We start from the raw sequence: 22,553 nt of genomic DNA on the forward strand, positions 1-22,553 counted from the left end.
CCTCAGAGATGCTCCTGGGGGAGGGGGTGGCCAAGCCGGGCCAACCGCTGGACCGGGTCCCTGGAGGACCCCTGCCTGCTGACTGGGCTCGCCTACCCTTGGCCCCGTGGAGGACGATGCAGGTCCAGGCAGCTGTCCCCACCACTCACTGTGTCCATGTGCCCTACAGTACAGCCCCCAGTGTGAGCCGGGCTGCGTGTGCCCCCCAGGGCTGGTGGCCGACGGGAGTGGGGGCTGCATTGCCGCTGAGGACTGCCCCTGCATGCACAACGGGGCCAGCTACAGGCCGGGGGAGACCATCTGGGCAGGCTGCAACACCTGGTATGTGGCTCAGCGCCCCAGGGGACGGTCCTTGTCAGAAGCCGAGGAAGCCCTGGCAAGGCCCCGGGCTGACACACATGGCCCAGGTTCTCAGGGGGACTCTGGGTGGCCCAGGCCACGAGACCCTCTGGGCATCTGTTGGTCTGCTGGGTCCTTCCTCTTGGGGAGGGGTGGCTGCCAGGAAGCACCGAGGGTCCCCACAGAGCCCCTGGAAGTACCCTGACCTGACCCCTCGTCCTCTGCAGCACCTGTGAGAACAGAATGTGGCGGTGCACAGAAGAGCCCTGCCTGGCCACCTGTGCCCTGTACGGGGATGGCCACTTCCTCACCTTCGACGGCCAGCGCTACACCTTCAGTGGGGACTGCCAGTACACGCTGGTGCAGGTAGGTGGTCTGCCGCCTCTGTCCATAGCCACGCCCAGCCCTGTGGGGCAGCTGCCCTGGGGGCTGCAGGCCCACCCGAGCCCCGCCCTGACAGCCTCCTCTCCCCAGGACCACTGCGGCGGTAACGGCAGCGCCAAGGACGCCTTCCGTGTGGTCACCGAGAACGTCCCCTGTGGTACCACGGGGACCACCTGCTCCAAGGACATTAAGATCTTCCTGGGGGTGAGTGAGGGGCACAGCTGGGTGGGGCACTCTGGGGGCTCCATGGTGGCACAGAGCACCTAGAGGGCAGGGTCCCCCGGACCTAAGGGACGCCTTGCCTCACAGAGCTATGAGCTAAAGCTGAGCAGTGGGAAGGTGGAGGTGGTCCAGAAGGGCGCAGGCCAGGAGCCGCCCTACACGATCCGCCAGATGGGCATCTACCTGGTGGTGGACACCGACGCAGGCCTGGTGCTGCTGTGGGACAGGAGGACCAGCATCTTCCTGAGACTCAGCCCTGAGTTCAAGGTGAGGCCCAGAGGAGGCCCCTGCTGGGGGCCATGGGACATACCGGAGGGGCAGAGGGACAGAGTCAGCCAGAGAGGGAGAGATGGGGTCTGAGAGCAGATGCCGGGGCTGAGCCTCCGGGCAGCAGCGAGGAGGGAGCCCTGGTGTGTGAGTCCTGCAGCGTCCCAGCCCAGGGGAGGGCAGGCTGCGGATGCCCTCAGTCTGGACACTGGGAGTCCAAGCCAGGTGCAGGCTGAGCTCCCAGGAGAGACCTTTCTGTCGCAGCTTTGGGCAGGGCATCCTTGTCAGGTGGCTGGGCCACTCCCCATCCTCTGTCACCATGTGGGCCCTCCCTGTGTGTCTGTGTCCACATCCTCCCTTGCATAAGGACAGCGGACATTGGATTGAGGGCCCATTCTACCCCAGTGTGACCTCAACCTACCACATCTGGAAAGGTCCTCTTTCCACTCAGTCTCGGTCCAGCCCCAGGACTGAGTCAGAGCCACTGCCCAGCCCACTACAGGACACACCAGGCTGGCTGCTGTGGCCCCAGCACAGGCAGGAGGCTGGAGGGAGGGCAGGCCGTGGTGGCCCCTGGAAAGTTCGCAGTCTCTGGCGCTGTGTGGGCAGCAGGGTGTGAGCAGGGCCCTGAGGCCACCCTGCAAACCTCGCACCCCTCCCCTTTGGAGGACCATCCTGCTGGATGCTCAGGTGGCGGTGGGCTGAGGAAGGGGCTGTGCCCAGGGTCTCTTCTCCCTGTGCTTCTGCAGGGCAGGGTCTGCGGCCTGTGTGGGAACTTCGACGGCAATGCCCTCAATGACTTCACCACGCGGAGCCAGGCCGTGGTGGGTGACGCGCTGGAGTTTGGAAACAGCTGGAAGCTCTCCCCGTCCTGCCCGGACGCCCCGGTGCCCAAGGACCCCTGCACCACCAACCCTTACCGCAAGGCCTGGGCTCAGAAGCAGTGCAGCATCATCCACAGTGCCACCTTCGCCACCTGCCATGCCCATGTATGGCCAGCCAGGCAGGGCAGGGGGGTCTCTGGGCTGAGAAGGGACCACGGGCAATGGTCCCAGGAGGCAGAGGGGACAAGAGGGGGAGGGCAGCATCAGCTAAGAGCGCAGAGACCTGGGGCTCGGGGTCCCATGTGGACATGCCACAGTGGCCGGGCTGGTGCACTGCTCCTAGCAGCCGTGGCCTGAGTTCTGTGGGGTGTTGCTCTGAGCACTGCCCCAGAAGCCCCAGGCGGGCAGGAGCCTGTGGGCCAGGTGGGAGCTGGCCTGTGGGCACAAAGGCAGTGCCGGGAAACCACTGTAGGCCATGCGTTTGCTCTCTTGAGCTCCAGTGGAAACTGGCCCAGGTCAGTGGCCACAGGCCAGATCCTCCAAAAGCCCAGTGGCTCCCGGGAGTCTGAGGCCCGTCTCCCTCAGGTGGAGCCGACCATGTACTACGAGGCCTGCGTGGGTGACGCGTGTGCCTGCGACTCGGGGGGAGACTGTGAGTGCTTCTGCACCGCTGTGGCCGCCTATGCCCAGGCCTGCCATGAAGCCGGCGTGTGCGTGTCCTGGAGGACACTGGACGTCTGCCGTGAGTACACGGGCCAGGGGCTCCAGGGCCCGAGGTGGCAGCGCTCAGCACCGTGTGCCTGGCTGCATGCATTGTCCCTGGAGGAGTAAGAAGGCCTCCAAGGAGGAGGGAAGGGGTGGACGGGCGTCCTCGGGTGGAGCGCTCAGCAGAGCTTCCGCTGGCCCAGAGAAGCCCGGGGACGAGGGCCCAGCTGGGCTGCTCTGGCTGGAGACCCTGCCCTGGCGCCTCCCCTGGTCTGGCCCGCCCTGGTCTGTTTAGAAGGCCCCAGGTGCAGGCCGCTCTGACCACCCTCCTTGCCCCGCCAGCGCTGTTCTGCGACTACTACAACCCCCAGGGGGAGTGTGAGTGGCACTTCCAGCCCTGCGGGGCGCCCTGCATGCGCACCTGCCGGAACCCCAGTGGGCGCTGCCTCCATGATCTGCGGGGCCTCGAAGGTGGGCAGGGGACGGGCCTGGGGGGGGGGAGAGGCCTGAGGCTCTGCTCCCAAGGCCTGGGCAGCTCACGGGGCTGCGCTCTCCTGACCCCACGAGGAGCCCGTGGCCTCAGCCTCTGGTGCACGGTGGTGTCGTGGATAAGGCTGAGGGCTGGGGACAGTCCTGGGGTGGGGTGGCCAGCTGGCCTACGTGGCTGGGACTCAGTCCTCTCTGTCCCACAGGCTGCTACCCCAAATGCCCCCCGTCGGCTCCCATCTTCGATGAGGACAAGATGCAGTGTGTGGACAAGTGCTCAACCCCAACACCCCCCCCACCCTGCCGCATCCACGGGAAGTCCTACCGGCCCGGGGCCACCGTGCCCTCGGACAAGAACTGCTACTCTTGGTGAGTCCCTTGGCAGGAGGCCCCAGAGCCTAGAGCACGTGGGGGATTCAGGCCCATAACCAGCAGCCCCCGGGACTCGTGCCTGCAGGACCCAGAGGGTGCCCTGGGCCGGTCTCTGGGGGAGGGGCCTCAGCTCTCAGGGGTGGTGTCTGCCGTGATGGGCCGGTGGCTCTGGGTCCGGGTTCTGGACCACGGCAGGCATTTCTCAGGGGCTATCCCCCGGATTCCCCAGGCTCAGGGGTGAAGCTGAGTGTTGGTGCTTGTTGGTCGGGGGATTCTTGGGATGCAAACAGGAGGGGTGGTGGGGGAGCTGAGGCCAGATGATCTGCCAGGGACCCAGGGGTGGGCAGCCAACGCCATGGTTGGGTAGAGCACCAGCAGCTCCTTGGCCCCCCACCCGGCTTCCACTTGTGTGGACTGGGGAGTCCTCAAGAGGGTGGGACCTCGGGAAGCTAAGTGTGAAGTCCCAGGCCTGGGCAGGGACTCCACCCCCGGCAGTGGGCATGGCCGAGGGCAGGCTGTGCTGGCGCCCGTGCCCCAGCCCTCCTTCCCTCTCCCCAGCATCTGCACCGAGAACGGCGTGCACTGCGCCTATGACAGTGGTGGTAAGCAGCCGTGGCCTCCTGGGTCTGGGGTCTGGTGGGGAGGGTCGCGGCCTCGCCTCAGCCATCTCACGGATGGCTGCTGTGCTCCCACAGCCTGCGTCTGCACCTACGACGGGCGGCACTTCCACCCGGGGGACGTCATCTACAACACGACAGACGGCATGGGCAGCTGCATCTCCGCCCACTGCAGGGCCAACGGCACCGTGGAGAGGAGGGTCTTCACCTGCAGCCCCACCACCCCCAGGCCCCCAACCACCTTCTCCTTCTCCACGTCCCCACACAGTAAGGACAACGGGTGATGGCAGAGGGCCCTGGGTGTCCTGGGGGGTGTCGCTCTCCCAGCGGACTGGCGTGGCTTCTCTTGCTGGAGGCCAGGTTCACGCCTAGCTCTGGGCAGCGGTGGCAGCCCCTGGGTATCAGGCACGGCAGTGGCTCACTCTCTCCTCCTTCCCTGCCATGGGAAGGGGCTAGCTCCAGGGTTTCACTCTGGCTGACCTGGAATCCACCGCTCCTTGGGGAGCTCAGGCCCCGGCTCGAAGCTTCCAGCACAAGGCAGCCAGATGCATGTGGCTTCTGCTCAGGGCAGGCCCAGGGGGCAGATGCCCTGTACTGAGGTCAATCCACTTGTTTATTGAAGTACTGTGATGCCCACCTGCCCACTGTTGGGCAGGTTCTGAGCAGACAGGTTCACTTGTGTGTCCCTGGTCATTCAAATTTCAACATTTGCCCATTTGCTGTGGGGAAGCCCACCAGGCAGCCAACAGGACAGCAAGGTCATCAGAGCCAGGACCCAGCGAAGCCAGCCTAGTGTGCCCCTTGCTCAGCCCGCAACCTTCTTTCCCACAGCATTCAGCTCGAGGCAGACCACAGGTGTGGGCTCCAGCCCCACCCAGAGCACGGTGCACTCCGTCCCTGTGAGCACAGCCTCATCCACGGCCACGGGCACGCCCCTCAGGACGACGCCTGCCACATCCCCTGTTTCGCCCTCTGCCCACTGTGGGGAGAAGTGCCTGTGGTCCCCCTGGCTGGATGTGAGTCGTCCCGGGCAGGGCGTGGACAGCGGTGACTTCGACACGCTACAGAACCTCCGTGCCCACGGGTTCCGGGTTTGCCAAGTGCCGAGGGCAGTGGAGTGTCGAGCTGAGGACGCGCCCGAGGTGCCGCTCCAGGCCCTGGGTCAGCACCTGGAGTGCAGCCCGACGGCTGGGCTGACCTGCCACAACAGGGACCAGGCATCAGGCCTGTGTCGCAACTACCAGATCAGGGTCCTGTGCTGCAGCCCCTTGCCCTGCCCCACCTCCAGCCCTCCAGCCACGCACAGGACAACCAACACAGGGGCCAGCACCTCCGAGGGACCATCCACAGCCTCTCCTGTCACCACGAGTGGCCCGGGCACGGTCCCCACGACCAGTGCCACGGTGTCCTCCACACCTGTCAGAACATCTTTCTTGAAGTCTAACCCAACTCCAAGGCCAAAAACAACTTCAGGAACATCCTCTGCCTCTGCATCACCCCCGGGGACTTCCCAGGTCACGGATGTGCCGACCACCTCTGGAATCAGCCCGGTGAGCTGCTTACGGGAGTCCTGCACTTGGACACAGTGGATAGATGGCAGCTACCCCGGGCCTGGAAGAGACAGTGGAGATTTTGACACTTTTCACAACCTGAGATCCAAAGGGTATAAGTTCTGTGAAAGGCCCACAAGTGTGGAGTGCAGGGCTCAGTTCTTCCCCAACACGCCCCTGGCAGAGCTGGGACAGCAGGTGACCTGCAACTCTGAGGAAGGGCTGATCTGCTGGAACAGGGACCAGCTGCCGCCAATCTGCTACAACTATGAGATCCGGATCCAGTGCTGTGAGCTGGTGGACTACTGCAGGAACGAGACCATAGGGACCCCAAAATCCATCGCCACACACCCCAAGTCCCTGGAGACCAGCGCCACCACGAAGACCACTGTGACCACGGGAAGTCAGGCCACCTCGACAGGGCACACTATCCACCCAACACCAGTGCACACAAGTAGAGGGACATCAGTGGGCACAAAGGTCACCCAACCCCAGACCACCGACTGCCAGCCACAGTGCACCTGGACCAAGTGGTTCGACGTGGACTTCCCAGACCCCGGGCCGCATGGCGGAGACACGGAAACCTACAGCAACATCCTGAGCAAGGGAGAGAGGATCTGTCTCCAACCTGAGGACATCACCCGGCTGGAGTGCCGAGCCGAGAACCACCCCGAGGTCAGCATTGAGGCCCTGGGCCAGGTGGTGCAGTGCGAGCCCCACACGGGCCTGGTGTGCCGCAACCAGGAGCAGCAGGGGCCCTTGGGGATGTGCCTCAACTACGAGGTGCGTGTCCTGTGCTGCCACACCCCCAAGGGCTGTCAGACCACAGTACCTGTCACACATTCCAGCACCTCAAGGGAGACCCTGACCAGCCAAGTTCAGAAGACAGACTCTGCACTCACAGTCAGCCCAAGCTCCACGAGGGAGACCAGCTCCACCTCTGTGCACACAGTCAGCCCAAGCTCCACGAGGGAGACCAGCTCCACCTCTGTGCACACAGTCAGCCCAAGCTCCACGAGGGAGACCAGCTCCACCTCTGTGCACACAGTCAGCCCAAGCTCCACGAGGGAGACCAGCTCCACCTCTGTGCACACAGTCAGCCCAAGCTCCACGAGGGAGACCAGCTCCACCTCTGTGCACACAGTCAGCCCAAGCTCCACGAGGGAGACCAGCTCCACCTCTGTGCACACAGTCAGCCCAAGCTCCACGAGGGAGACCAGCTCCACCTCTGTGCACACAGTCAGCCCAAGCTCCACGAGGGAGACCAGCTCCACCTCTGTGCACACAGTCAGCCCAAGCTCCACGAGGGAGACCAGCTCCACCTCTGTGCACACAGTCAGCCCAAGCTCCACGAGGGAGACCAGCTCCACCTCTGTGCACACAGTCAGCCCAAGCTCCACGAGGGAGACCAGCTCCACCTCTGTGCACACAGTCAGCCCAAGCTCCACGAGGGAGACCAGCTCCACCTCTGTGCACACAGTCAGCCCAAGCTCCACGAGGGAGACCAGCTCCACCTCTGTGCACACAGTCAGCCCAAGCTCCATAAGGCAGACCAGCTCCACCTCTGTGCACACAGTCAGCCCAAGCTCCACGAGGGAGACCAGCTCCACCTCTGTGCACACAGTCAGCCCAAGCTCCTCGGGGGAGACCAGCTCCACCTCTGTGCACACAGTCAGCCCAAGCTCCACGAGGGAGACCAGCTCCACCTCTGTGCACACAGTCAGCCCAAGCTCCACGAGGGAGACCAGCTCCACCTCTGTGCACACAGTCAGCCCAAGCTCCAAGCAGAAGACCAGCTCCACCTCTGTGCACACAGTCAGCCCAAGCTCCACGAGGGAGACCAGCTCCACCTCTGTGCACACAGTCAGCCCAAGCTCCACGAGGGAGACCAGCTCCACCTCTGTGCACACAGTCAGCCCAAGCTCCACGAGGGAGACCAGCTCCACCTCTGTGCACACAGTCAGCCCAAGCTCCACGAGGGAGACCAGCTCCACCTCTGTGCACACAGTCAGCCCAAGCTCCACGAGGGAGACCAGCTCCACCTCTGTGCACACAGTCAGCCCAAGCTCCACGAGGGAGACCAGCTCCACCTCTGTGCACACAGTCAGCCCAAGCTCCACGGGGGAGACCAGCTCCACCTCTGAGCACACAGTCAGCCCAAGCTCCATAAGGCAGACCAGCTCCACCTCTGTGCACACAGTCAGCCCAAGCTCCACGAGGGAGACCAGCTCCACCTCTGTGCACACAGTCAGCCCAAGCTCCAAGCAGAAGACCAGCTCCACCTCTGTGCACACAGTCAGCCCAAGCTCCACGAGGGAGACCAGCTCCACCTCTGTGCACACAGTCAGCCCAAGCTCCTCGGGGGAGACCAGCTCCACCTCTGTGCACACAGTCAGCCCAAGCTCCACGAGGGAGACCAGCTCCACCTCTGTGCACACAGTCAGCCCAAGCTCCACGAGGGAGACCAGCTCCACCTCTGTGCACACAGTCAGCCCAAGCTCCTCGGGGGAGACCAGCTCCACCTCTGTGCACACAGTCAGCCCAAGCTCCACGAGGGAGACCAGCTCCACCTCTGTGCACACAGTCAGCCCAAGCTCCACGAGGGAGACCAGCTCCACCTCTGTGCACACAGTCAGCCCAAGCTCCACGGGGAAGACTAGCTCCACCCCTGTCCCTACAAGCAGCAGCAGCCACACTCCAGCACCTGAGAGCACCCACTCCACACCCCAGACCACCGACTGCCAGCCACAGTGCACCTGGACCAAGTGGTTCGACGTGGACTTCCCAGACCCCGGGCCGCATGGCGGAGACACAGAAACCTACAGCAACATCCTGAGCAAGGGAGAGAGGATCTGTCTCCAACCTGAGGACATCACCCGGCTGGAGTGCCGAGCCGAGAACCACCCCGAGGTCAGCATTGAGGCCCTGGGCCAGGTGGTGCAGTGCGAGCCCCACATGGGCCTGGTGTGCCGCAACCAGGAGCAGCAGGGGCCCTTGAGGATGTGCCTCAACTACGAGGTGCGTGTCCTGTGCTGCCACACCCCCAAGGGCTGTCAGACCACAGTACCTGTCACACATTCCAGCACCTCAAGGGAGACCCTGACCAGCCAAGTTCAGAAGACAGACTCTGCACTCACAGTCAGCCCAAGCTCCACGAGGGAGACCAGCTCCACCTCTGTGCACACAGTCAGCCCAAGCTCCACGAGGGAGACCAGCTCCACCTCTGTGCACACAGTCAGCCCAAGCTCCACGAGGGAGACCAGCTCCACCTCTGTGCACACAGTCAGCCCAAGCTCCACGAGGGAGACCAGCTCCACCTCTGTGCACACAGTCAGCCCAAGCTCCACGAGGGAGACCAGCTCCACCTCTGTGCACACAGTCAGCCCAAGCTCCACGAGGGAGACCAGCTCCACCTCTGTGCACACAGTCAGCCCAAGCTCCACGAGGGAGACCAGCTCCACCTCTGTGCACACAGTCAGCCCAAGCTCCACGAGGGAGACCAGCTCCACCTCTGTGCACACAGTCAGCCCAAGCTCCACGAGGGAGACCAGCTCCACCTCTGTGCACACAGTCAGCCCAAGCTCCACGAGGGAGACCAGCTCCACCTCTGTGCACACAGTCAGCCCAAGCTCCACGGGGGAGACCAGCTCCACCTCTGAGCACACAGTCAGCCCAAGCTCCATAAGGCAGACCAGCTCCACCTCTGTGCACACAGTCAGCCCAAGCTCCACGAGGGAGACCAGCTCCACCTCTGTGCACACAGTCAGCCCAAGCTCCACGAGGGAGACCAGCTCCACCTCTGTGCACACAGTCAGCCCAAGCTCCATAAGGCAGACCAGCTCCACCTCTGAGCACACAGTCAGCCCAAGCTCCACGAGGGAGACCAGCTCCACCTCTGTGCACACAGTCAGCCCAAGCTCCATAAGGCAGAGCAGCTCCACCTCTGTGCACACAGTCAGCCCAAGCTCCACGAGGGAGACCAGCTCCACCTCTGTGCACACAGTCAGCCCAAGCTCCATAAGGCAGACCAGCTCCACCTCTGTGCACACAGTCAGCCCAAGCTCCACGCAGAAGACCAGCTCCACCTCTGTGCACACAGTCAGCCCAAGCTCCACGGGGAAGACTAGCTCCACCCCTGTCCCTACAAGTAGCAGCAGCCACACTCCAGCACCTGAGAGCACCCACTCCACACCCCAGACCACCGACTGCCAGCCACAGTGCACCTGGACCAAGTGGTTCGACGTGGACTTCCCAGACCCCGGGCCGCATGGCGGAGACACGGAAACCTACAGCAACATCCTGAGCAAGGGAGAGAGGATCTGTCTCCAACCTGAGGACATCACCCGGCTGGAGTGCCGAGCCGAGAACCACCCCGAGGTCAGCATTGAGGCCCTGGGCCAGGTGGTGCAGTGCGAGCCCCACACGGGCCTGGTGTGCCGCAACCAGGAGCAGCAGGGGCCCTTGAGGATGTGCCTCAACTACGAGGTGCGTGTCCTGTGCTGCCACACCCCCAAGGGCTGTCAGACCACAGTACCTGTCACACATTCCAGCACCTCAAGGGAGACCCTGACCAGCCAAGTTCAGAAGACAGACTCTGCACTCACAGTCAGCCCAAGCTCCACGAGGGAGACCAGCTCCACCTCTGTGCACACAGTCAGCCCAAGCTCCACGAGGGAGACCAGCTCCACCTCTGTGCACACAGTCAGCCCAAGCTCCACGAGGGAGACCAGCTCCACCTCTGTGCACACAGTCAGCCCAAGCTCCATAAGGCAGACCAGCTCCACCTCTGTGCACACAGTCAGCCCAAGCTCCATGAGGGAGACCAGCTCCACCTCTGTGCACACAGTCAGCCCAAGCTCCATAAGGCAGACCAGCTCCACCTCTGTGCACACAGTCAGCCCAAGCTCCACGAGGGAGACCAGCTCCACCTCTGTGCACACAGTCAGCCCAAGCTCCACGAGGGAGACCAGCTCCACCTCTGTGCACACAGTCAGCCCAAGCTCCACGAGGGAGACCAGCTCCACCTCTGTGCACACAGTCAGCCCAAGCTCCACGCAGAAGACCAGCTCCACCTCTGTGCACACAGTCAGCCCAAGCTCCACGAGGGAGACCAGCTCCACCTCTGTGCACACAGTCAGCCCAAGCTCCACGCAGAAGACCAGCTCCACCTCTGTGCACACAGTCAGCCCAAGCTCCACGGGGAAGACTAGCTCCACCCCTGTCCCTACAAGCAGCAGCAGCCACACTCCAGCACCTGAGAGCACCCACTCCACACCCCAGACCACCGACTGCCAGCCACAGTGCACCTGGACCAAGTGGTTCGACGTGGACTTCCCAGACCCCGGGCCGCATGGCGGAGACACAGAAACCTACAGCAACATCCTGAGCAAGGGAGAGAGGATCTGTCTCCAACCTGAGGACATCACCCGGCTGGAGTGCCGAGCCGAGAACCACCCCGAGGTCAGCATTGAGGCCCTGGGCCAGGTGGTGCAGTGCGAGCCCCACACGGGCCTGGTGTGCCGCAACCAGGAGCAGCAGGGGCCCTTGGGGATGTGCCTCAACTACGAGGTGCGTGTCCTGTGCTGCCACACCCCCAAGGGCTGCCAGACCACTGGGACACCTGCCTGGACTGTCCCCCCCGAGCCCTCCTCTTCAGTGCCCTCCACCTCAGCTGTGGCCTCCCCGTGGTCGCCCAGCTCTGCGCCATCATCCACCCTTCCCTGCTTCTGCAGTGTGCTGGACCAGCTCTACCCTGCAGGTGAGTGTCCCTCGGGCAGGCCTTGGAGGCCCACTCTTGACTCCCTTCTGGCCAAGGCCGTGCTGTTCCGGAGTCGAGTGGGCCTTTCTTGTGGCCAGGGCTAACTCTTGCCATGGCCTGTAGCCAGAGCCCCTGTGCACTCTTGGCCACTGCATTCAGGTGGGGGCTCCCTGCCTGTAGCCAGAGCCCCTGTGCACTCTTGGCCACCGCATTCAGGTGGGGGCTCCCTGCCCCCCTGGGGGTCGGCCAGTTTGCCTAGGGGGCTGCTGTTTTGCAACCTAGCTCTGCTAACCTACCGTGTCTCCTGTCGGCAGGGTCCATCATATACAGCCAGAGAGACCTCTCTGGCCATTGCTATTATGCCCTGTGTAGCCAGGACTGCGAGGTGATCAAAGGGGTTGACCACGACTGTCCCTCCACTACGCCGCCCCCTACCTCAGTTTCGTCCCTGTCCATGTCTACCCCTGAGACAGGGTGCCCAAATGTGCTTCCCCCAAGAGAGGTAAGCCCACCTCCTGCCCAGCAGGGCCCTGTGGCTACTGCAGAGCCTCCTCACCCCAAGTCCTCATGAGGGTCATGCTGACCATTGGGAGCTAACCCTGCTGTGCACTAGGGGGTCCTTCCCCCAGGATTTTGGATGGGTGGGCTTGCAGGTCAGTTGAGCCTATGGGGTCTGAGGCTGAAACACCACTTGCTGAGGGTGAAGTGGGGGCCAAGCAGGTGGCCATCACTGTGGACTGGGCAGCACACCCAGGGCCGGTGGCTGGGGATGGGCTCCTGCACACAGCACCTCCCCTCCGGGCAGCTTGGTGCTGTGGGGGGCACATGGTGGGTATGGGCACGAGGCTGGGAGGATGGGGCTCAGAGAGTCGCAGACAGCATGGTGGCCATTCCCTTTTCCCATGAGGACCTCAGGGACTGTCCCCCTGGGCACCGAGGGGAGGGCCCACCCCAGGGATCAGACCCTGCAGCTGCCCTTGCTTCTGCAGAAAGGCGAGTCCTGGGCCATGCCAAACTGCACCCAGGCCACCTGCGAGGGCAACAGCATCATCTCCCTGCGTCCACGCAAGTGTCCAGAGGTGAAGGAACCCACTTGTGCCAATGGCTACCCAGCCCTGAAGGTGGCTGACCAGGACGGCTGTTGCCAGCACTACCAGTGCCAGTGTGAGCTGGGGACCCGGAGGGGGGCCAGGAGAGAGGGTGGAATTGGGTCAGACTTCAGGCAGAACATGTCAGCCACGAGGCTGGGATGGGTGTAGGTGACCCTCACCTTGGGGTGTCCAGGGAAGCCTGCAGAGCCTCTGCGCCCTGCCCGCTGGGATAAGGGGAGGGGCATCCACTCCTGCTACTCTGAGGCCTCCCCAGCTCCTGCTGGCCACTTGCCTCTGGACGGTGAGGACGGGCTCCCCAGCTGCCCGTGTGGGGGCGGTGGGGGGCCAGGCATGCAGGAGGCCTGGAACCTCTGGTGAGCCCCCGGCACCCGCAGGTGTGTGCAGCGGCTGGGGCGACCCCCACTACATCACGTTCGACGGCACCTACTACACGTTCCTGGACAACTGCACGTACGTGCTGGTGCAGCAGGTGGTACCCGTGTACGGCCACTTCCGCGTGCTCATCAACAATGACTTCTGTGACCCCAAGGACCAGTTGTCCTGCCCACAGGCCATCATCGTGGAGTACCACCAGGACCGCGTGGTGCTGACCCGCACGTCTGTTGGCGGGGTCATGACCAACCAGGTGGGGCTGCCCTGACGTGCAGGCAGGAGGTCGGCCTGCAGCTGCCCACCCCTGCCCACGTGCTGACTTCCCGGTGGCTGTCCCCATGTCCAGATCATATTCAACAACAAGGTGGTCAGCCCTGGTTTCCAGAGCAACGGCATTGCTGTCTCCCGCGTGGGCATTAAGATGTACGTGACCATCCGGGAGATCGGTGTCCGGGTCATGTTCTCTGGCCTCATCTTCTCTGTGGAAGTGCCTTTCAGCACCTTTGCCAACAACACCGAGGGCCAGTGTGGTGAGCCTGCCTGGGCACCTGGGCAGCAGGCTCGTGGGCTGGGGCACCTGGCCGGGCTGCATGGGCCCCCGCGTGGGCTCGCTGGGCGCACACCCATTCACCCCGAGGGAACCACCTAGGGTTGGCTTCTCAGAGGGACAGTGCAGCCCGGGAAGGGGAGGGGCCGGGGCTGGTCCCACAGGTGAGGGTGGAGATGTCCGGCCAGACCCAGCAAGGACACACTGGGTGCTGCAGGGCACAGTCTCCGTGGTCCAGCTCTGACCACCTCCGTCTGGCCAGGTACCTGCACCAATGACAAGAGGGACGAGTGTCGCCTGCCTGGAGGCACAGTGGCCCCCTCCTGCTCTGCAATGTCAGGCCACTGGAAGGTGGACGTCCCCGGCCAGCCGCACTGCCACGGGCCTACCCCGACACCCCCCTCAACCACACCCCAGACAACTCCTGTCCAGTGCCCCCCATCGCCACTCTGTGAGCTGATCCTGAGCAAGTAAGGGTCTGTCAGGGGTGGGCAGCCCGCTGGGCCCCCTGCCAAGGGCAAGAGGGCCTTCAGGAGGCTCCTGGGAAGGCCCAGAGCTGCCCTGTCACAGGCCTAGAATGCTGTCCTGGAGCTCTGGGTAGGGTGGTCACTGCCAGAATGCCACCACAGGGCTTGGCTGCAGCCAGGCTGGTCAACCTCCGAGGGCCTTTGCTGTCCGCTGTCACGAATGCAGGCCTTGGTCACCTCCCCAACACCTGGTGATGGGGAGCCTGGTGCAGAGGCACTTGCAGGAAGGGGGTGGGGGCCCGACACCCTCCCTCGTGCGTGCAGAGCTGAGGAAGGCCACTGTCCTCACCTGGTGCTCTCTGGGGCGTCCTGTGTCGGGAAGACCCCGCTGTGGGCTGGTGGCCCACACCACATCTGCCCCATCTGCCTGCAGGGTCTTCCAGCCCTGCCACCACGTCATCTCCCCGCAGTCCTTCTATGAAGGCTGTGTCTTCGATTACTGCCACATGACCCCCCTGGACGTGGTGTGCTCTGGACTGCAGCTGTATGCGGCGCTGTGTGCCTCGGAAGGCGTGTGCATCGACTGGAGGGGCCACACCAACCATGCCTGCCGTGAGTGTCGGCAGATGATCTGGGTGGGCTCAGGGGGTCAGGCAGGGCTTCCTGGAGGAAGAGGGGAAACCCAAGTCAGGGTCCTATGGCCTCTGGAGGGCTGGATGCAGGTGGTCATGGGTGGGCAGCAGCAGAGCCTGAGGGGCCCAGAGCCTGGATGGACGGGTACCACTGACAGTTACTGAGGGCTCCGGAGTGGTGGTGCGCAGCCGGAAGTTGGGGTCAAGAGCCCAGAGGCACAGCCTCGAGCTGGCCCTCAGGGTGGCTTCTCTCCCTACAGCGTTCACCTGCTCGGCTGGCCAGGTGTACCTGCCCTGTGGCCCGTCCAGCCTCCCCTACTGCTATGGGAAGGACAGCACCAGCTCCCTGTACGTGCACCCTCACCCCACCCACCGTGGGTCCAACAAACCCCAGAGCCCCCCTGGGGGCCCCCTCCCTGGCCAGGGCACTGCTGCCCTGGGGAGCAGGGGCTGCAGCCCACTCTGCCGTCCTGCAGGGCCCTCCCGGAGGCCGGTCCCATCACAGAGGGCTGCTTCTGTCCCGAGAACACGATGCTTTTCAGCAGCGACGCCCAAGTCTGTGTGCCTGCCAACTGCAGCTGTACGTCCCCAAGGGCTTGGTGGGGGTGGCAGAGTGACCGTGCCTGCCTGGTGGCAACCTCTGATCTCTCTCTCTCTGCAGGGTGCCTGGGGCCCCATGGGGAGCCAGTGGAGGTAAGTGTGGATGGGTGACCCTGAACCCCAGGAAGCTGAGGCAGGAGGTCCCTGAAATGCAAGCCCTGGAATGGCCAGTGTGGGCTTGGGTTGAGGGCTTCCTCTCAGTCCCAGAGGCCCAGAGGAAGGGCAAGGAGATTGGCCAGTGGCCCGACAGGAATAGGAGGCCCCTCTTCTTAAGTGTCCTCCCTACCCAACTTGGGGTGACACTGGAGCTGCTTTGTGGGTACTGAGCCCCTGCCTGGCCAGGTCCTATCTTCTTGGGACCCCTTCCATCCTCACGGGGCAGGCCACCCCACAAAGCCCTTCCCACCTCATCTCCGGCCCTCCTGGGGTCTCCAGTACCAGTGCCAACCTGAGCTCCTGTCACTTCTGAGTGCTGCCCCAGGTGTCCCCCGCGGGCCCCACCTTGTGAGCCAGCCTGGGCCAAGGCTGACCTGTGGCAGGCTCACACAAGCCTCCTCCACAGCCGGGCCACACCATCAGCACCGACTGCCAGGAGTGCACCTGCAAGGACAGCTCCCAGAACATGACCTGCCACAGGAAGCCCTGTCCCCTGCCCCCCGCCTGCCCCTTGCCCGGCTTAGTGCCTGTGCCCACGGCCCCAAAGGCTGGCCAGTGCTGTCCCCAGTTCGTCTGCGGTGAGCCCTTGCCTGGTGGGGATGGCTGGAGGGGCCAGGGCAATCCACTGCTGGGGTAGGGAGATCCCTCCCTCCAGCCCCTCTGGGGACCCCAGCAGGGGTGTGGGGAGGGTGGGGTCTGCCAGCTCTCCTGGGAGCCCTGGGGAGCAGGCCCTGAGGCTGGTGGGAACGGGTGCAGAGGGGGCCGTCCCTGACTCCCTCGCTCACCTGCAGCCTGCAACACCAGCTACTGCCCGGAGCCCCAGCACTGCCCCAAGGGCTCCCGCCTGGTCCTGACCCACGAGGAGGGGGCCTGCTGCCCAAGCCAAATCTGCCGTGAGTGTCCTTGACCCTTGCACATGCATGCTGGACACTGCAGGCTGGGGACTCTGGCCAGGGATTCCTGAGGGCATAACTGGATGAAGCCGTGGTTTGTTGGGGCTGAATGTTGGCACAGATCTGATCTGATGACTCCAGCAATGAGCATCAGAACTTGCTGGTGCCCAGGAGGCCAAGGTGGCCAAACAGGGGAGGTCTCGGGTGGCATGGTGGGGTGGGCTGGGTCCCTGCCTGCCAGGGTTACAGCCTGTGTATCTCCTGGACAGGCGGAATCGGCTGCAATGTCAACGGGACCGTCTACCAGGTAAGGCCCGTCCAGCATTCGGACACCCCACAGCCACAGGGACTGGGTCTCCCACTCCTGGGCTCCCTGACGGCCCCTAGGGGTAGAAGTAGAGTTCAGAGCAGACCCCCCGCAGACCATGTCTCAGAACCCTGCCCGGACCAGGGAACGAGTCTTCATGGATCCAGTCTGCAGCTTGGTGTGGCTGAGGCCCAAGCCTGGCCCCAGGCCCCCAGAGGTGCTGATACTGGGTGCCTGGCCTCACTGGGTCCCAGCAGCTGGCCACTCCTTGGTATCCTCCTGAGTACACCAGGCCTCTAGCCGGGCCCCCAAAGTGTGTGACCCCAGAGCCCCGCTGGGGGGCTCATCCTTGTGACAGGGCTCTGCACCAGGGCCACCCCAGGGGTGTGGGTTGGCCTGTGGGCAGGCTGGGGAAGCTGACCTGTGAGGGCTGGGGCCTGTCCCTGGGCCCAGTCCAAGGGCACTGACACCTGGCCTAACTCCCCAGCCTGGCGCCATGGTCTCCTCCAGCCTGTGTGAAAGGTGCTGGTGCGAGGCAGCCGGCAGCCCCCCATCGGGCAGTTTCCTGGTCAGCTGTGAGACCCAGATCTGCAACACCCACTGCCCCCTGGTGAGTGCTGGCCCCACCACTGCCCTCGTCCCCTGGGCAGACAGCGCGAGCTCAGGCCGTACATCCACTGTCCCTGCAGGGCTTCGAATACCAAGCTCAGATGGGGCGGTGCTGTGGGAAGTGTGTGGCAGTGAGCTGCGTCGTGAACACCCCCAGAGGCCGTGGCCACTTCCTCCGCGTGCGTAGCTGGGCACCTGGGGCCTCAGGGCGGGGGGCTGGGAGCCTGGAGAAGCAGGTCTTGGGCTCCGGGTGGGCGGGGGGCAGAGCTGCCACCCCCCCTGTGGGAGCTCCAGGAAGGCCCAGGCAAGGCCCTGCCCATGGATATGAAGGCAGAGAAAGCATTGTGTCCTGAGCAGGCAGGGTCCTGGGCACTGGGCACTGAGTGGACAGGGTCTGGGGGTTCCAGGCTCTAAGTGGGCAGGGTCCTTGGCACTGAATGGACAGGGTCCTGGGGCCCTGGGCATTGAGTGAACAGAGTCCTGGGGTACTAGGCACTGAATGGACAGGGTCCTGGGGCACTGGGCATTGAGTGAACAGAGTCCTGGGGCACTGGGCACTGAGTGAAGGGTAATGGGGGCACTGGACACTGAGTGGACAAGGTCTGGGGGATACTGGACACTGAATGGGCAGGTCTTGGGGGGCAGGTCCTAGGGGTTCTAGGCACTAAGTGGGCAGGGTCCTTGGCACTGAATGGACAGGGTCCTGGGGCACTGGGCATTGAGCAGGCAATGTCCTGGGGCATTGGGCACTGAGTGAAGGGTAATGGGGGCACTGGACACTGAGTGGACAGGGTCGGGGGGATACTGGACACTGAATGGGCAGGTCTTGGGGGGCAGGTCCTAGGGGTTCTAGGCACTAAGTGGGCAGGGTCCTTGGCACTGAATGGACAGGGTCCTGGGGCACTGGGCATTGAGTGAACAGGGTCCTGGGGTACTAGGCACTGAATGGACAGGGTCTGGGGGGCACTGGGCATTGAGCAGGCAATGTCCTGGGGCACTGGGCACTGAGTGAATGGGGTAATGAAGGCACTGGACACAGAGTGGACAGGGTCTGGGGGATATTGGACACTGAATGGGCAGGTCTTGGGGGGCAGGTCCTAGGGGTTCTAGGCACTAAGTGGGCAGGGTCCTGGGGGTTACTGAGCACTGAATGGACAGGGTCCTGGGGGCACTGGGCACTCAGTGAACAGGGTCCTGGGGCATTGACCACTGAATGGGCAGGTCCTGGGGGGCACTTGGCACTGAGCAGGCAGGGTCCTGGGGCACTGGGCACTGGGGCACTCGGGAGTTCTCTCCAAGGCAGGTGCCTGGCAAGGCCATGATCTCCCCGTGAGGGGCACTTACCCTGCCTCCTTTCAGCCTGGTGAGTCCTGGTCAGACCCCGAGAACCGCTGTGTGACCTACCGGTGTGAGAAGCACCAAGACAGGCTTGAGGTGGTGACCGTGGAGAAGCAGTGTGCCCCACTCAGCTGCGCTCGGGTGAGCTCCCGCCCCGCCCAGCCGCGGCTCACCCAGTGACGGGAGTTCTGTGGGGCCAGCGGGCCTGTGGCCCTCGGCCTGCGTCTCTGCACCTCCATTTCTGGGTAGGCTGCTGAGTGGCCTCCCTGGTACTAACAGCTGTCCCTTTTTGGCACAGGACCAGGCCCGGCTGAGCTCCGACGGCTGCTGCTTCGTCTGCCCACACGTTGGTAAGAGGGCGGGTCTGCTGGCAGGTCTGACTCCAGCCATGGGGGTCCAGGAAACAAGTGGGTGGTGTTGACACTGCCTCACCTCCTGTGTCTGTCTGTCCCCAGAGACGTCCTGCATGCTGCACCACAGGAACCAGACCATCCGGCAGGGCAGCTGCAGCTCGGCCGGGCCTGTGCGCCTCTCCTACTGCCAGGGGAACTGCGGGAACAGCACCTCCATGTACGGGACCCCTGTCCGTGGCGCCCTCCCCGATCCACAGGGAGTCCCTTGGGGCAGTGTTCACAGATGTGATCAGCAGTGGGGTGCAGTTAGGTCCACCCAGCTGGGGTGGGGCAGATAGGCAGGACCATGAAGGGAGAGGAAGAGGGCTGGAGGCCCCCAGAGGGATACCATGAGGGCCACTGGGAGTTGGGGTGGGGCAGCAGGATTCTGAGACCCACAGGCCTGGCCTGTTTGGAATCAGCTCTTGTGTTTGCTGAGACCCCATCCCAGCTCCCCTTTGTAATTTGCTGCAGCCAGCCGTCCGTGGGTCCCTCCTGACCCTGGGACCTGGGACACACAGTGATGGCTGGGATCAGCCCTGATGGGAGCATCTGCCCCCAAGTAATTGGCGAATGAGAACTGGAAGCTCGACACTGGCCACAGGGCATGTGCAGCCTGGTTGTGTCAGGGTCTTGGCCTGGGTGGCCCGTGGCAGCAGCTGCCACTGTGGCACCTGTGGCAGGGCACCTGGTGCTGAGCAGACTCTGCCCGCAGGTACTCCCTGGACACCTACACAGTGGAACGCAAGTGCCAGTGCTGCCAGGAGCTGCGGACCTCACGGAAGAAGGTGAGCCTGACCTGTGCCGACGGTTCCAGCCGGACCTTCAGCTACACCCAGGCAGAGGCCTGTGGCTGCCTGGGCCAGCAGTGCCACTCACCAGGTGACACCAGCCACTAGGATCATCGGAGTCTGAGTCCAAGAAGAGCAAAGAGCAGAGCCAGGAGTCAGAGAGCAGTAGCTGGGAGGGACTGCCCAGGCCTCCCCAGTGAGCTGGCCAGTGCTGCTGTGTCCTCTGGGACACACCAAGGAAAACGTCCTTTGAATCCTCCAAGGCCAGTAGAACATGCACCTTCGTCAAGGTGGCTGCCGTCTAGGACATGCTGTCCACCCACCATGTTCTTTTCAAGGGAGATCTGACCCTTGAGATGTCCATGGAGGTGGGGAGGCCCTCATCCACCTGTGCCCCCCTGTTCAGGAATGTGGGGTCAGTGGGGCTCTTCTGGTATGACTCTGACCTGCTCCTTGGGACTTCAGCATCACACAAAGCTCTCACTAACGTGGGATGTGGGTATTGGCTGCCCTCCTACCTCAGCCATGGGCCCATGTCCCCCTCCTCAGGAAATGACCAATCTGTTTCATAAATACACTTGGAGCATTTTGCAATTTGTGGACCATGTGAATTCTTGAACTTGGACATAAACCCAGGAATAGGGTGGGGTCAGCCCCAGACCCAGGAGCTCATACCCCAGGCTGGACACTAGGGGCTGAGGGGCCTAGTGAGGGCCACCTGGGGAACCCTGCTGCCTCCAGCTCCTTGGGGTGCCCATCTGTTTCAAAAGGAAGACAGGAAGTGACTTTAGGTTTGTCCAGAGGTGATGGTCACTGTGCAGAGGCCACTGACAGTCCAGCTACTGCCCAGAGTCAAAGAGGCATCTGGTCACAGCACAGGGAGGGTCAGAGAGTGCCTCATGAATGAAGGAACAAATGAAGTGAGTGAAAAAAATCAGTGAATGAATGAGCTAATGAGTGATTGAATGAATCAGTGAATGAACAGTGAATGAGTGAGTGAATGAACAGTGAATGAGTGAGTGAATGAACAGTGAATGAGTGAGTGAATGAGTGAGTGAATGAATCAGTGAATGAGTGATTGAATGATCAGTGAATGAGTGATTGAATGATCAGTGAATGAGTGAGTGAATGAGTGATTGAATGAGTGAGTGAATGAATCAGTGAATGAGTGAGTGAATGAACAGTGAATGAGTGAGTGAATGAGTGATTGAATGAATCAGTGAATGAGTGAGTGAATGAACAGTGAATGAATGAGTGAATAATCAGTGAATGAGTGATTGAATGATCAGTGAATGAGTGAGTGAATAATCAGTGAATGAGTGAGTGAATAATCAGTGAATGAGTGAGTGAATGAGTGAGTGAATGAATCAGTGAATGAATCAGTGGATGAGTGATTGAATGAATCAGTGAATGATCAGTGAATGAGTGAGTGAATGAGTGATTGAATGAATCAGTGAATGAATTAGTGAATGAATCAGTGAATGAGTGATTGAATCAGTGGATGAGTGAGTAATTGAGTGAGTGATGAATGAGCATTAGGGCATGGATGAATGACTCAGTGAGTGAGTGGGTGAGGAACTGAATCCAGGCAGCCCCACAAGTGGCATCAGGACATGTCCATGTGCCCAGGAGATGACCTCTGAGCTGTGGCTTCAGCTGGTGAACCCACACTCCCGGGGTAGGCTCCATAGAGAGCCTCTAGATGCTGTTGCCTAGTACCCAGCTTGGTGTGTGTGCATGTGTGGTACCTCCAAGGGCACAGGGAGCTCAGCAACTCCACAGAGGACCCAGTGACACTTTGCAGAGTGTGGACAGAGTCCTGGAAATCCACCTAGCTCCTGCTCCTCCCTGTGCCCGCCATCCACCCTCCAGAACTGCCATGATCTTAGTGGATCCCTCTTCTGTGAAGACCCAGGGAATGAGTCAGTGAACGAGTGACACCTGGCACACCTGAGACACCTGGCCTTAGTCACTCAGCACCAGTTACACCAGGGGTGGAGGTGGTAGGCACTGCTGGCCCCAGGCTCCAGAGCTGGTGGAGGGATCCAGACAGGCCTGGAATGGGCAGGGAAACTGTCAGCCCAGGGGCCACATCTTACATCAGTGCCCAGCGGGTTCAGACCTGGCCCAGCCCCAGCCCAGGACAGGCGGGGCAGGGGGAGTGCAGTCAGAGCAGATGCCAAAGAGCAAGGTGTCAGCTGGCTGGGTCCTGGCCACATGTGGGGAGACCTGGGCTGGACCTTAGAGGATGGGGGCTGACACCTGGGCACATCCTGGGGCTAAGGGTCCTGCCTAGGCCTCCTAACATCTAAGGGGTCCCAGAGCCCCTCTGTCTAGGCAGAAAGTCCTCTGACCTGTGGACATTGGGCAGGGCGAGGTCAGACATCATCTAGATGTCCCTGTGACATCAGGAGGGCAGGGACATTGTCCTCATGTCTGTTTCTTGTCTCACAAAGGGAAATATGAGGCCCAGAGAGGCTGCATGCTGGCCATCAGCAGCATGGACGTGGGAAGCTGGTCTCGAGTCCCTTGTTTGTGTGGGCAGTTTCCCTGGTCCCAACTCCTGGAACTTGATGTCACTGTTTCGATCACCTGCTGCCTCAGTTATCATGAACCAGGCCCAGCTGGGGAGGGGCTAGGGGCCCAGCCCTGACCCAGCCCTGACTCTGCCCTGACCCCCAGGGCTAGGCTGCTTGGTCTGAGGTCAGAGCCGTGCTGGCACACTTTGTTGGCAGGAGTGTGGCTGCATGTCCTGAGCCTGCCACACGGGGGACAGGTCAGGTCGAGGGCTCAGGTCCTGGGGCTGGACTTAG

General features: G+C 62.6%; 1 protein-coding gene across 1 annotated transcript in view; it reads left to right on the top strand.

Moving 5' to 3' along the window:
- Positions 1–20,291, top strand: part of Muc5ac (mucin 5AC, oligomeric mucus/gel-forming) — a 30,537-nt gene extending 10,246 nt beyond the window's left edge. Inside the window, exons 21-53 of the mRNA XM_071616898.1 lie at positions 170–321; positions 567–705; positions 814–927; positions 1,033–1,212; positions 1,962–2,201; positions 2,622–2,778; positions 3,084–3,212; positions 3,434–3,596; positions 4,158–4,201; positions 4,295–4,483; positions 5,048–6,765; positions 6,976–7,032; positions 7,942–8,829; positions 9,457–10,707; positions 10,825–11,524; positions 11,839–12,026; positions 12,514–12,688; positions 13,011–13,261; positions 13,355–13,538; positions 13,818–14,025; positions 14,456–14,634; positions 14,915–15,002; positions 15,131–15,234; positions 15,316–15,347; positions 15,817–15,988; positions 16,202–16,303; positions 16,573–16,610; positions 17,098–17,220; positions 17,300–17,398; positions 18,579–18,698; positions 18,856–18,903; positions 19,015–19,127; positions 19,665–20,291. Of these exons, the coding sequence (XP_071472999.1) occupies positions 170–321; positions 567–705; positions 814–927; positions 1,033–1,212; positions 1,962–2,201; positions 2,622–2,778; positions 3,084–3,212; positions 3,434–3,596; positions 4,158–4,201; positions 4,295–4,483; positions 5,048–6,765; positions 6,976–7,032; positions 7,942–8,829; positions 9,457–10,707; positions 10,825–11,524; positions 11,839–12,026; positions 12,514–12,688; positions 13,011–13,261; positions 13,355–13,538; positions 13,818–14,025; positions 14,456–14,634; positions 14,915–15,002; positions 15,131–15,234; positions 15,316–15,347; positions 15,817–15,988; positions 16,202–16,303; positions 16,573–16,610; positions 17,098–17,220; positions 17,300–17,398; positions 18,579–18,698; positions 18,856–18,903; positions 19,015–19,127; positions 19,665–19,848 (8,529 nt within the window). The 3' untranslated portion in view covers positions 19,849–20,291. The remainder of the gene's footprint in view (positions 1–169; positions 322–566; positions 706–813; positions 928–1,032; positions 1,213–1,961; positions 2,202–2,621; positions 2,779–3,083; positions 3,213–3,433; positions 3,597–4,157; positions 4,202–4,294; positions 4,484–5,047; positions 6,766–6,975; positions 7,033–7,941; positions 8,830–9,456; positions 10,708–10,824; positions 11,525–11,838; positions 12,027–12,513; positions 12,689–13,010; positions 13,262–13,354; positions 13,539–13,817; positions 14,026–14,455; positions 14,635–14,914; positions 15,003–15,130; positions 15,235–15,315; positions 15,348–15,816; positions 15,989–16,201; positions 16,304–16,572; positions 16,611–17,097; positions 17,221–17,299; positions 17,399–18,578; positions 18,699–18,855; positions 18,904–19,014; positions 19,128–19,664) is intronic.
- Positions 20,292–22,553: the final 2,262 nt, after the last annotated feature.

The sequence above is a fragment of the Marmota flaviventris genome, chromosome 9, assembly GCF_047511675.1.
Source record: "Marmota flaviventris isolate mMarFla1 chromosome 9, mMarFla1.hap1, whole genome shotgun sequence".
In the NCBI taxonomy this organism is placed as follows: domain Eukaryota; kingdom Metazoa; phylum Chordata; class Mammalia; order Rodentia; family Sciuridae; genus Marmota; species Marmota flaviventris.